We start from the raw sequence: 15,064 nt of genomic DNA, 5'->3' as shown, positions 1-15,064 counted from the left end.
ATTAACTTTAGATGGGGTATTTGTAATTTTACAAACAACAAATACGTATTTGTAATCCTAGTAAATTTTGTAGAGTCTGTTGTGATTTACCCATTTAAATTTATAGATATAATTACATTGATATTTATTTAATTATAATCAAATTGTAAAAAAATATTCCTACTTTTAAATAATTATATTAAAATTTATTGTTACTTATAATTATGATAAAATAATATATATATATATATATATGTAAAAAAAAAAAAAAAAAGAGCTTGATTTGCAACTGGAGTAGTAACAAGAAGAACTCTCCAAGAAAGTAGCTTAGATTTTTTTTCTAAAAATATAAAAAAAATTGCAAATTGCAATTTACATTAATTATTTTTTGGTGAAAGAATAAAGTTTGATGTTGACTTAGTATAAAAGAAAACATGAAAGAGCATCAAGTAGTTCCAAAGCAAAAGGTGGTGGTCTCCTCCAAGAATGGATAATTACATCTTGGAAAATGAAATATTTTATCTTTATTTGTTTTGATTAATCACTTTTAGACCCTTATAAGAATATAAAATTATACTTTTCTCTAAACAACTTTTTAAAATTACTCTTGCACCCCTTTCGATTTTAACTTTTTGCAATTTTACCCCTTCCATTAGGGTTTGGACGCTGAATGCTGGCCTCAACAGAAAAATTACATAAATTTTTTCAATTCTACCGTAATGTAGTATTCCATATAGTCTATTGAGAAAGATATATTAATAATCTTTTTATAATTGTAAGGTGGTAAAAGGTGTAATCGTAACAAAATATTGCTCCCGAATAGTACCGTTGCATGAAAAAAAATAGCCATTTGATGAATGAAAATACAAACAATATCGTTAATAATTTGTACGGAATGTTGAAAGTTACGTAAAAATTAGAAGTTATATATATTCTTTTTTGTCGGGGTTAGTATTTTCTATCGAAAATCCTAATAGGTACAATTATAAAAGGAAAATTCTGAAAAAATGTGCAAGTTTATTGGGAAAAAATATAATTTTTTTTGAGGGGATATAAGCATAATTAACCATTTCTTTTTAATCACAAATATGAATGTTAATTTTGCATCTATTTAGCTTCAGATGATCAAAGTATAAATAAGACATCAATGTTAATACTTTCTTTAATATATATATATATATATATATATAAATCAATTACATTATCACTGCAGGGAAAAATGTATCAACAACTACAATGATTAAAGGTTAATCTTTATAAATTAACTATTAATAATTTATGATCGAAATACAATTATTATAAAAATAGATCAAGATTCACGATTGCGAATCCAGAATTTTATATAATAAAATGGCGCTCATCAGCTCGTCTAGATCTAAATACGTCACATGAAGTATCATCTGTTTCAGTCAGAGTATCATGTTTCTGAATTTATACCAGATTTTTCGTCTGTATTCGAAATAATGTACAGATTAGTATATATATATATATATATATATATAAAAGCTCACAACCAATCAAAATATTTCTAAAGATAATTAAAAAAAGGGACCATACTTATGATAAATAGTACAATTTTGGTTAAGAAAATGTAAAGTGGATCTACTTTGAGCTTTAGTTTTGGAAGGGAACATAAATATGAGTGGGTCTTGAAATTTATGATTTCTAACTTAGGATGAAAGCTACAATCCCCACTTGCTGTGAGCCTTTGTCCTACCTATGCAATAATTTCATTTGTCTGCTCACATGATCTTACACTTGTGCATTTTCTTTTTCCTTTTTTTTTTGGAAATAAAAATTAAAAAAATTATCAATATAATCGATTCTCGGATGAATTTTGTCAGACTTGAGACGGGCTCCACATTTTCTTAACAAAACTCGAGACTTGTCCTGTCCCGAATCCAAACCCACCACTTGAAATCTATCCGGCCTTCGGACTCGATGGCTCTAATAAACTATTATTTTTTTTATAAATAAAATAGTATAAAAAATTTCTGTATTCGTTACATTTCAGTAAATCGAACTTCTTATTTAAATTCAATTTGATCGATCTATCAAATCGCGAACACTTTTAGTATTAGTCCAGAAAAGCCCATTGGGTAATAAGAGATTTTCTTTTTCAAACATAATTAAAAACAACTAAAAATGAGTGAATTTTAGTGGGCTTAGAATTACATGTGAGTGAGCAGATTTTAATTGGTCAAGTGACCATAGAGTTATTATAGTTATTGGGCTTACAATTTATATGGGCTGGGCCTATTACATTATCAATTTTCTTAGACTTTTGATTAATAATTTATTCAAAAAAAAAAACATATTGATATTACCTTTTTTTTTTATTTTAATTAAGGAAAAAGAAACCCTAAGAATAATCATAATTGTGGGATTGAATTGTGAAAAGTGGGTAATGAGACAAAGTGGTGCACGTGCATAATCATGTTTGGTTACTTTATTGGCAGACAACTAAACATCATTTGGATTTTTAATAATGCAATCACCTGACCACCCAATCAACACCTAATCATCATAATTTTACTTATTTATTTTTTTTATTCAAAAATTCCAATTAAGTCCCCTCTACATCTTGGAATTAGATTTTGGCACCCCAAAAATATTATATTCTTATCCACATCCCATTTCATAGGTTTCTTTTCTTTCTAAGTTTTCATGTGATATCATATTAAGGTAAACTAGAACAAGATTTTTTATATTTTGTGTAATTATGAATATTGTTTGAAAAATTATAAATATTTTTTAATATTTTATGAAATTATATAATTTTTGGATAGATGTTTATAATTATCAATTTTATAATTAATGATTTTTTAAAATAATAATAATTATAAAAAAATGGGGCAAGATGGATTGAAAATTTTGAAATATTGTTAAAAGAATTATCTACTTAGTTCATAAAATATTTCAAAAATAAGTATTGTTATAATTCTTAGTCCACAATTGAATTTTAGTCAGTTTACCACAAAAATGGATGAAAACATAACGTAGATTAACATATTGGATTAATTGTTAAATAACTATCAAAATAGAAAATATTGATAATTTTACAAATAACAAAAAAATCTTTGTATTTATTCTAAATTTCAGGAGAACTCATAATAATTTATTTTTTCTATTATTATTATTATTATTATTATTGGCGCAACTCATTTCTTCATTCGATTATGGAGATATCAAAAATTGATTAAATATATTCAAATACTTTAAATTTTTGAAATTTTACAAATTTATGATAGATAGTGTGATGCCCCTAAATTATTAGGCCAAGCTCACAAGTTAGGCGTACTAGTCTAGTCGACTAAAAACCCAATTGGCTCATCAGCAGAACAGATAAAGCCCATCATCAGAGAAGAAAGGCCCACAGGCTAACTTACTACTTTAATAAACTGGCAGACCAAAAAAACAAGTTTATTTCAATCGTACACGTCATCATACAACTGGGAGGACATGCCATATAGCTTGCCAACACATCTGTACACATCACCTAAAATATCTCCAGGTGGTTCCAAGTAAATCGGTAACAAATGAATTGGGAAATCCACAAAAACCAACTCCCAGATTTTTAAGTAGATGTGGTAGGGTTCCGTCCAACTCACGTATCTCAGTCAAGGTTGTTAACTGATTGAATCGACTCGCTAGAATCGTTATAGGAAAACTTTGGAGGCTTGGTGAGTATAACTTGAATTCCTGACTCTGATAATACAGGATTAGTTCTCGGACTTGAGGAATCATGGTAGTCCCATGCATATGATGACTATATTTTGGATTTGGCGAGAGATGACTGTATTTTCGATGTGGTCGTTATAAGCTTGTCTAGTGTAGTCGGAGTATGTAGTGAGGACAATGGATTTCAAAATAGAATCTGTCCCTTATCAGTATATGATGGATATATCTCCTATGCGCTCTGAGATGGTTTAGACTCTCTAAGTCTATGACCATAGTGATTGGTCGAATACGAAATGATTTTCTTTGTCGATCAATAGAATAAAAGCATCTCAAGTATTCAGCATAGTTGACTGATCCAAGATGGGAACCGATGTCCTACTCCATGCCCTAGACTAAGGCCTGGAGATAATTGACGGAATGACTATACCTGTATGGAACTCGAGAGCCTAAATGTTAATGCTAACATTCACCTAGTCTCTAGTATCATGGACGATCACCTATCGTGACGGGCGTTTTCGATTAATGGTTAGTTGAAAATAATTAATTAAATTAAATTTAATTAATTATTTGTGTTGGACACAATGCCCAATTTTAGCTGAAGTGAACCTAAAGAGTCACACATAAATCACTATAAAATTGGTGGAATTAATTCGAGAAGAAACAAATTAATTTAATCCAATTAAATTAATTCAAGGAGAATATATATAATTTGGATCATTTATTTAATAATTCATTTGATGGATGACTCAAGAATTAATTAACTAGATTAATTAATTTTTTTGCTTAACACTTTTAAATTAATTGGATTAATTTATTAGGTTTGGCTTAATCAATTGATTGAACCAATTAATTAGTGTTTGAGCTTAGATTTGTTTAATTGGATTAAATAGATCTTTGGACTTTGTTGAGCTAAAATTAATTTAATTAATTATTATCCAATGAATTTTGGTTGAGCTTGATTAAATCAAACCCGGTGCATACTTCAAGTCCAAGTCCATTTTGAGGGAAGTTGGAGCAAGTTAAGAAAGAGTTGAAACTCCTCACCATGATGAGCATCATGGAGTGATTATTTCATCATGGTTGAAAGTTATATGCATGTGTGTGTATAAGTTGTCTTGGAGGCAAACTTGGTAGTTATTGAATTTTGAATTTAATTGTACATAATGTACAAAACTACACACATATCCTATCTAACCAAAACACATAAGCCACAAAATTTTGCTCCTTTTCTCTTTCAAAATATTCTCCTTTTGTTTTATATTGAATTTGATTCAAGTCAGAATATAAAACAATCCAAAAGCACTAAACAATAATATTTGTTTGGATTTATTTTTCTTTTTGTTCTTTGTTCTATCTAGCAATAAAAAAAGAACTATATTTATTTCATAATGTGGTGTGGACAAATCAGAGAGCTTCTAATTTGGATTCCAAAGTGAACGGAAGAGGAACGAAAAGGAAAACAACACATATTGTTGCTCATCTAAACAAACAAAAAGTAAAGTTTCATGTTATATTTCTATGCTTTTGTTTAATCCTCTAGCCACATGTCTAGCATACTTATATGTATGTTATTATGCTTTTGACAAATACCAAACACTCGAGAATTTAAAAGGGAACACTCCTTTGAACCGTTTTAAATAATTTTTTATATTTCACGCTTCCGTTGCGTTCCCCGACCACACCGATTCTTTCATCATAGTGTATAAATGATTATTTCAAACTCCTCATTTTTAAGAAATGAAATATTTATACTATTTATTAAGATTGAAAGCCTCAGAGTAATTAATTTTAATTGACAAAATGTAGATTATCTAACATACCCTTACTTTATTATTTTCCCATAAATAATTTTACTTTTTTTCATTAATTAGTTATATTAATAACTTTCTACCCACACATATTTAAAAATTAATTCATTATTTATTTTTATTTAATTAAATAAATATAATAAAAATTTGAATTATATATACACATCGAATCGAATGTGTGCTGATTGCTAATATCTATTAATTATCTAACTGCTCCATATATTCTGTATCAAATGTAGCATCTACAAGTCTGTGTTTGCTTCCCATACAAAGAAAACGATAAAAGAGGTTCATATCATAAAGGACAGAATGGTCCTTTCCATTATTCTAATGGGGGAGGGAGAGATTTGCCAACTTGATGATGAATCTTTGACCAAGGAGGGCATAAAAGGTATTTACTCTTCTTCCTCCTTAGCCAACATAAATTGATCAATTACAAGTATTTGATATTAATAATTACAATATTATTTATTAATTATTAAAATTTATAATATAATTATAATTAACCCACTAAAAGAAATTAAGTGGGTTCATATACAGCATACGAAATTACACTTTTAATTTCATAAAATAAGAGATTACTATTTTCAATTCTCTAATTTACAAAAAAGTTTAAACAATTTAAAAAATAGGCAAAATTCGACGCATTCAATTCTATATTTTATTAAAATTTAAAAAAAATTCAAAATCAAAAAGTAAATTTAATCTTATAAATTTTATAAAATAAATGACTAAATATATTATTTTTTTAATTTAAAATTATATTAAAATTTTCATAACATAAAATACTAAAAATTTAATTCCGTGTATTTGATATTGGTAGAAGTTAGGTAAATATCATAAATTAGAAGGCGGGAGGGGAGAGTGGCAAAAGCAAAACTAGCTTTCACCATCGTTGTTATTCCATTTTCTCCTAATTGGCGGCGCCCAAGGTGGCCCCATTTTTACTTTGACCAGACTTTTCACCCCCCCCCCTCTCTTTTTTTTTTAAAAAAACTTTTTAATAAAATGTGATATTTTTGTAGAATGTTATAACGATTTTTTTCAAGTTCTATTTTAGTGAAAAACATAATATTCTATTTTTATTTTCGTCAGACGAAAACAAAATATTAGAGTATGTATTTTTTTAAACCATAAAAAAATTACAACGATGTTTTAAGTTATAATTTTTCTTAATGATTATTTGCTTTAGAATTGTATTCAATCCAATGATTATGAATAAAATCGATTTATTAAATAAAATTTATGTATATAGTTGTTGACATCAAAGTTTTAAAATAAATTATCAATTAAAAGTACACATAAATTGATTAATAGTTGAATTTTGAATCAAAGTTCATAACAAATTTAGATTTTACATATATTTAAAATGACGAAGTTCGCATAAGTGACCATATCAAGTTTGGGGCTTATGCACTTTGATAGATTAATTTAAAACAAATTGAGTCAAAGCATGTTCAAGTACAGTTCGTTAGCGGATGTATCCATATCAAAATTTATAGTTTTTAAGCCCAATAGAAGTAAGCAAAGCTACCTATGCCCTATTTATGTCTATACAAAAGAGGGTCTTTACAAATCAACACGTATAACACACGATACAAGATAATAAAACACACACAATAAATAAAAAAATGACTAAAGTCCAAAAGCTCTTTGTCACGATGAAGTTCTGCAACCGCGAAAGTTGTACGTCTTTCTTGGTGTCAAATTCTTCAAGCCTTGATTTCATATTTTTTAAAATAACACATTGTTTGCTTCACAAATGTAAAGGATATTACGCGTCCTCATTCGTAAACAAGCTTCAAGCCTTGATCAAATCCAGAGAGAAGAATCAGTGCATAATTTTCACTTGAAAGATTGTAATATCCTTTTTATTTAAATTAATAAATATATTTTGACCGTATATTTCTTGTCTCGTAATTATTTTTTTAGAATCGAAAAATTGTGTGACCAACAGTAATTCAAGTATAAAAAATCAACCATCAGAATTTGTGGTTATCTAGTTTAATTATATTAGTTGCTTCATCCTATTAATTAAGGCCAAACCCCAAGTTTTAAGGTTTTTGTGTTGTGGTGTTTTTAAGGAGTTTTTGTGTAAGGTTTATCTTTAAACGGGGTGTTCGTATGGCTGTAATTTCCCAAAATATATTGAGTATTTATGTATTTTGTCATAATTTCAGGGTGCCAATATAATTTATTATAAAAAAATTGTCATAAATATATATATATAGTAATATAATAATGTGATCATATAATATAATTTAATGATCACAATTTTACGTAATAATATTAGCTAAATTGGTAGGAAACAAATTTAAGAAAAAGTTGTTGGATCTACATGCATGCATATATTATATATACATAATACATACACATATATATACATATTTATTTAGAGAGAGAAAAGGAGAGAAGGTTTGACTAAAGCATCCATTCTTTCTCTCTCTTCCTCTGCAACGACTTCAAAGTTCAAACCCCATTCCCATTTCCCCTTTCACGGACCGTTGAACTCTCTACTCTACCCCCAAAATTTTACTGAGAATATATATTTCCTCAAATAAATTAAAATAGTGTAAAAAGGAAAAGAAAAACCCTTTTCCAATTTCTTCTCTCTTCCCAGTTTCTTGCATTCCCCATAAATCAACTCAAATTTTATACTACTGTTTTTTGTTTCTTCTGCTGCTCTGTTTTTTTAATCACTTCTGAATTAAGTTCTTGCTTCTTTGGGCTGAATCAGTTCAGCTCAATTCAGGGGTTTCTGATTGATAATTTTTGTTTTTTTTTTCTTTTTCTTTTTGGTTGCTGTTGACTGACGAGGTTAGGTGGATGGTTGTGTTGTTTAAATTATGGAAAGTGGGGAATAGTGTATTTCTTTGATGAAGAATCTAGGTTTTTAGGTGGTGAAGTTGGGGTCAAAGTTTCTTATGGATCGGTGGTCAATGGCCACGATCTTGTTCTCTGGTTTTCTCTGCTTAATTTTGTTGTTCGCAAGACTGTCGCCGGTTTCTGCCAATGCTGAAGGTCTGTTATTTTACTATTATGACTAAATTTATTTATTTATTTTGGTTTTTGCGCCTCTGATGTATTCAGTTTCTCTTGGTGAATTTAATGTGATGGTTGCACGTTGACTTGAACAAATTTCCAGTTGAATGGTAATTTAATGTGTGTTAGCCTGGAATTTGTAGCTTTCTGAGCTAATTGGAGATGATTGGCCTTTTAAAGATACGTTCTATTTATGGGATGCCGTTGTTTGAATTTGTTTCTATATCAATATATGGAGGTTTTACAAATGAAGCATATTAATGAACTCTCAATTTAAAGAATTGTTCATGACTTTGACAGTATTGTTCTGTTCTCGCTGATGGTTGGAAACGTTTTCCTGTTTTCTAGTTAAGCCAAGTTTCAATGAGAGTGGAGTTTAATCATAAATTGTTGGATTGGTGATTGATAATGTTCTTCTGTTCTATTGTAGCTTAACTAGAGTAGAAAAGTGTACTTTGAATTATAACAAGATCATGTGTGGCAGGTGATGCCTTGAATGCGTTGAAGAGCAATTTGGCCGATCCTAACAATGTTCTGCAGAGTTGGGATCCAACCCTTGTCAATCCCTGCACATGGTTTCACGTAACGTGCAACAGTGAAAATAGTGTTACTAGAGTGTAAGCCTGGTTTTATCTCTCAAGTTGAGGTGGTCTTTTTGCTCCTCTTGCAGCACTATGAGATTATAGAATGATTTTATTTGTGTTCTTTACAGTGATCTGGGCAATGCAAATTTGTCTGGTCAACTGGTTCCACAGCTCGGTCAGCTTCAAAATCTACAATACTTGTAAGTTGTGCTTTTTCATATCCAAATTGAGATAAAACAGCTATGTTTTCTGCATCATCTTTTTTCTGATAATATACAGTCATTTGTAAATATGGTGGCATTTATTACATTTCATGGTAAAGTTTTTGTGCAACTTAAATTGACAAGGGGTCTAGCGAGAATTTAAACTTTAGTATATTAAGAAGAAAATGGCGCAAAAAGAGGTATATTTTGACGAATGAATTGGACTATGGACTATTATGTTTCAACACTTCGTTATTAGTAGACCATATACTGAATTCTTCACTATTGTTAAGTGAAGCTTCACACTTCAATAAGGAAGTTGTTTGTTTTGACGGGGAAAGTTGTATTAAATAATGTGGTTAATTTTCGTTTTGTGAAAAATAAATGCCAGGCAGAGTTGTGTATTAGTGATTTCGGGCAAGATTTGGATTCATTATCTTTATTGCAATTATTCGTGTGGTTAAGGGTACCAACTCAATCCCACATCACTTATTTGGAGGATAAAGATCATGCTAGCTACTGCCTTAAAAAATTAAGTTTAAGAAGTCGTTAGACCAATAACTGAGGCTTCTAGAACTTTCCTGCTAATTTTGTATTTAAACTGATTTCTAACGTTTTATATGGGGATTGGTTAAGTGAAGGAAAAGGATTACATGTTTTGGCTGTACCAACTAGCTATTGAGGTCCATGTGACTTATGGACTTTCGAATTCCATGCCAAATTTAGGAAGATTTGTGATCAAGTCTAATGTAGGTCGGGTTAACATGAATAATTCACATCCTTTCATGAACGTGGAGCTGACAATCGAATTTGGGTGTATGCTAAAGCAATAGCTTACCTTTGATGATGGCTTAAGCCTTCTTTTTTTTGGTTCCTGAATGATCTTTAATGATTAATTATCATCTGAAATCCCCCTCACCAGGAATTCGACAAAAGAGGGAAAGAAAGAAGAAAAACGAAAATATCTTAGACTCTCACGTTCCACTCTGATCTATATATCTCTCTTCTCCTGCAGGGAACTTTACAGTAACAATATTAGTGGAAGAATCCCAAATGAGCTGGGCAACTTAACCAACTTGGTTAGCTTGGATCTTTATTTGAATAGATTAAGTGGTCCAATCCCCGACACATTGGGCAAGCTTCAGAGACTACGTTTCTTGTATGGATTTCTTTTTGTCAGCCTTTCTAACTCTGCATTTGTGTCTCTTACTTTTTTTTTCTCAAAGATGTCTTTCATACTTGCCATTTACAACTAGGTGACATACATTTAGAGCGGAATTACTGAAGGTCTTTAGAACTAATTCTTTCATATATCTTCTACAAGATATGAAGTTAAAAGGATAAAAAATGGGGCTAGACAGCCTGTTGTTTGTGATCAGTAAATCTCAATTTGGCTTCTCAAAATTAATTGTATAACTTACTTTGAGAAATAGTTTTCTATTTCCATTAGAAGTTATAATACACCAATTTTTTGGAGTTCTTTTTGGAGTTGGCATTAAGTTGGAAGCTATGATTGACTTTATAGGAATCCGTGGTTTTGTTCTTCCAGAAAAACCTATGCCGAACACATGCCTCTTTCAGACTTCTATTTGGAAATATTCTAAAATGTCCCAATACTATATATATACACACACACAGATACCTTTTTTAATTTATCATATAGTTATTACATTAATTAAAAATATATATTTGCATCTTCCAATCAGTAAAAGTTTGGTGTGACAATCACCAACTAAAAGAATTATTTTCTAAAACTAACTAACAATAAATTCAAAATTGCATCAAATTCATGGATACATTGCTCAAAGATACCTATCTTCAAGCCCACTTTCCTGAATCATTCCTGAGACAACCCCATTATGGACAAAACTTTCTCCAGCATGTTGTTCGACTACTCTGCTTGACTGAAACATTCTGAGAAAATAATGTTTTTTAACTCCATTTTGAAGAAACTAAGTCATAAAGCCCACATTCTTGAGTTTTCCATATTTCTGTCATGAAGACATTGGATCTATGATACGTATGGATAACATTGAGTACATTGTTTTCCCTATGTTAGTGACTGCTTTTGCTAAGCTAAATGTTCTTTGCCCTTGAACAATGTAGGAGGCTCAACAATAACACTTTGAGTGGACAAATTCCCATGTCTCTAACCACCATCACTACGCTTCAAGTCCTGTACGCCAGAAGTCAATGGATCATCTTTTGCTTGCTGCTTTTACCTTTTGTATTTTGATGTACCAATATTTATTTGCATGTTTGATATGCAGTGATCTTTCAACTAACCAGCTTACAGGACCAATTCCAGTTAATGGGTCCTTTCAACTCTTCACTCCTATCAGGTTTAACTGCAATTGTGTTTGCTTCTGGTATGGTCAGTGGAGTGATATAGAGCAATAGCTGACTAATGACTTCTTTCAGTTTTGCCAATAATCCCTTGGAAGCTCTTCCCGTATCTCCGCCTCCTCCACTTCCACCATCAAGTCCAACACCTTCTCGAGGTTTGTCCCCACTCTTCGTCTCATCATCTATTACTTTCCTCAGTTTTCTCCTTTCTGATTCTGTTAGGAGGATTAAGATTTGGTTGTTTAGTTTTATAAATATAATCCGGGGACAACTTTTGAAGATGTGGATGCTTTTACGTCCGCAAGAACATGTATTTTGCTACTGAGAAATTTGAGCATTTGTGTAGAATGCATTTTACCCAACATTTTTTTTCTTATATTCATTCTGAAATTGGTGTATCTTGGATAAATTCAACTTTGTGTTGTCAATTCAAGGACTAATGTGCCATTTTTTCTTGAATTGACAACATTGACTTTGTAGATTACGATTTGTCAACTGAACAGAGTACATGCTTACAAATAAATTACCATCGTGTAGATTATGATTTGTCATCTAAACAGACAGCACAGGCTTATAAATAAATTGCCATTGCAGTTGGCAACAGCGCTACTGGAGCGATTGCAGGAGGTGTTGCTGCTGGGGCTGCTCTTCTATTTGCTGCCCCTGCAATTGCACTTGCTTGGTACCGAAGAAGGAAACCACAAGATCATTTCTTTGACGTTCCTGGTTAGTGGATTAATAAGGTGAATACTATATGCATGTATTGTCAGTTTTTTATGTATTATCTGTATATTTTGCAGCCGAAGAGGATCCCGAAGTTCATCTGGGACAGCTCAAAAGATTTTCACTACGTGAACTTCAAGTCGCGACGGATAATTTTAGTAACAAAAATATTCTTGGCAGAGGTGGATTTGGTAAGGTTTACAAAGGCCGATTAGCAGATGGTTCACTAGTGGCAGTTAAAAGACTAAAAGAAGAGCGTACCCAAGGTGGAGAGCTGCAGTTCCAAACAGAAGTAGAGATGATCAGCATGGCTGTGCATCGAAATTTACTTCGCCTGCGTGGCTTTTGCATGACGCCAACAGAAAGGCTGCTTGTTTATCCTTTTATGGCCAATGGAAGTGTTGCATCATGCTTAAGAGGTTCTTGATTTTATTTTTGCATTTCCCTATAAACTGTACTCAAGCTTCTTGGTCAGGTGTTAATTCTTAGGGTATTATATTGGCCACTATGTAAAGTTCAACAAACGTGTTTTGCCATGAACCTGTCATCTGAGAAGCGAATAAGTACTTTTACCAGTCATCATATTGATGCTAATTGCTTCACATGTGGGTTGCTGTGAATTGTAGTGATTCACGCTCATAGTTTTCATACTTGATATGATATCTTAATCTGGATGTACGGTGATCATGCTGAATCGAGGTAGTTATCTACTTGAAATAATATAGAAGGACTTCAATTTAAGCGATTGACATGTGTTCTGCAGATCCATAATATTAGCATTTCTAGAAATGGCTGAAACTTCGGAATGTTGTTTGGTATCTTTTGGATGAAAATTCTAGTGATTATATGCCATGATTGCCATTTGCTTATCTAGTTAGCTGTAACAAAAGTTTTTTCGTTCAACTGCTGTTAGTGTGTCATCTTCGTGGAATTAAGAAAATGATATGTGGAACGTTTACAGTGGAATCCTTGGAAACAATTGCCCTCCTCATGTAAAAAATCGCAGTAATAAACGGGCATCTATTTCTTTATCTATTCATTATCAACTGGAAATGATATCTGTTGTTTGCCGCAAACACCACTTCTTCAGCTGTTCTTGGCTTTGAACTTAAATGTTGAAACTCTTTACTGGTGTAGCAACTGCATCTACAACCAGCCATATCCACTACCACCTAGTTCATATCTCCCGACTATTTTATCAATACACTACATGTGCATGCTTTTGAATATATCCTAGGATATCCTTTACTTGGCTGTTGAAGTGGTAAGTAAGTTAATAATTTCCTTATCTGACTCTATGAGATCACGTACAGTAGTCTGCTATGGCTTCACTTGTATTTGTCTTAGTTTTCAAATGACCTTTTTGTTTCACTATTTCAGAGCGACCTGAATCACAACCCCCACTTGATTGGCCAATTCGGAAACGGATAGCACTAGGGTCTGCAAGAGGACTTGCTTATTTGCATGATCATTGTGACCCTAAAATCATTCATCGTGATGTCAAAGCTGCCAATATATTGTTGGATGAGGATTTTGAAGCAGTTGTTGGTGACTTTGGGCTGGCCAAACTCATGGACTACAAGGATACTCATGTTACCACGGCTGTACGTGGAACAATTGGTCATATAGCACCTGAATACCTGTCTACCGGTAAATCTTCTGAGAAAACCGATGTTTTCGGCTATGGGGTCATGCTTCTTGAGCTCATCACTGGGCAACGAGCTTTTGATCTGGCTCGGCTAGCTAATGATGATGACGTCATGTTACTCGATTGGGTGAGCTTCACTTCACATACTATCATGTTGCTACATCTGAAAGCTTACAGAGCCAAAAACTTTTTTCTATGATGCACTAAAGTCTTCCACGAAAATCTTGTTTCCTGGTTTTGATATTCTCTTTTGCTCGTCTCATTTAATTGCTGCATAGTGTGTTTTGATACATGAATTCTTCTTATTGTGATTTCAGGTGAAGGGACTTTTAAAGGAGAAAAAGTTGGAAACATTAGTTGATGCGGATCTTCAGGGTAATTACATCGATGAAGAGGTGGAGCAGCTCATCCAAGTAGCTCTACTCTGCACACAGAGCTCTCCAATGGAACGTCCCAAGATGTCGGAAGTCGTCAGAATGCTGGAAGGCGACGGCTTAGCTGAGAGGTGGGAGGAGTGGCAGAAGGAAGAAATGTTCCGTCAAGAGTTCAATCACACACATCACCCGAACACCGATTGGATAATTGCCGACTCCACTTCTAACATCCGACCTGATGAATTGTCTGGGCCAAGATGATTGATCAATGGTTCAGTTGTCTGCGCATATCCTGAACTCTTACAGGGAGGCCCTCTATATTTGATTGACCTTTATCATCTTTGTATATGATTTTCTTTTCCTCTTGTTTTGTTTTAAGTTTTCTATTTTGTTGGTGCTCCAGCATTTTTACGTCCCAGAAGAGAATTTTGATGTTGCAGGAATGTTTATACCTTATAGGTCACAAGTTGTATTTTCAGGTGCCAAATCCACTGCAGGAATCGCGGTGAAAGCACCAATGTATTTTCATTTCTTAACAATGCGCTTCTATTGAATAGCTGAATGTTGTTAAATAAGAATCAGGTTCGTTCTGCAGCAGTGTTTTAATATCAGAATAAGTTGCATTTTCTTTCAGTAGTTACATACAGGAAATGTAGCCTTTCAGGGGTGAAAGCCT

General features: G+C 32.1%; 1 protein-coding gene across 1 annotated transcript; it reads left to right on the top strand.

Moving 5' to 3' along the window:
• The first annotated feature begins 7,874 nt into the window (after positions 1–7,874).
• LOC105172594 (BRASSINOSTEROID INSENSITIVE 1-associated receptor kinase 1) lies at positions 7,875–14,982 on the top strand. The gene is made up of 11 exons (XM_011094107.3): positions 7,875–8,489; positions 8,995–9,127; positions 9,223–9,294; positions 10,313–10,456; positions 11,404–11,475; positions 11,568–11,639; positions 11,719–11,798; positions 12,238–12,369; positions 12,444–12,785; positions 13,747–14,141; positions 14,332–14,982. The coding sequence occupies exons 1-11, from the start codon at positions 8,393–8,395 to the stop codon at positions 14,647–14,649; spliced, it is 1,857 nt and encodes a 618-aa protein (XP_011092409.1). The 5' UTR covers positions 7,875–8,392; the 3' UTR covers positions 14,650–14,982.
• Positions 14,983–15,064: the final 82 nt, after the last annotated feature.

Source organism: Sesamum indicum, linkage group LG10 (assembly GCF_026168435.1).
Source record: "Sesamum indicum cultivar Baizhima isolate 11 linkage group LG10, ASM2616843v1, whole genome shotgun sequence".
Lineage (NCBI taxonomy): Eukaryota > Viridiplantae > Streptophyta > Magnoliopsida > Lamiales > Pedaliaceae > Sesamum > Sesamum indicum.
This window is presented reverse-complemented; position numbering and strand designations above follow the sequence as displayed.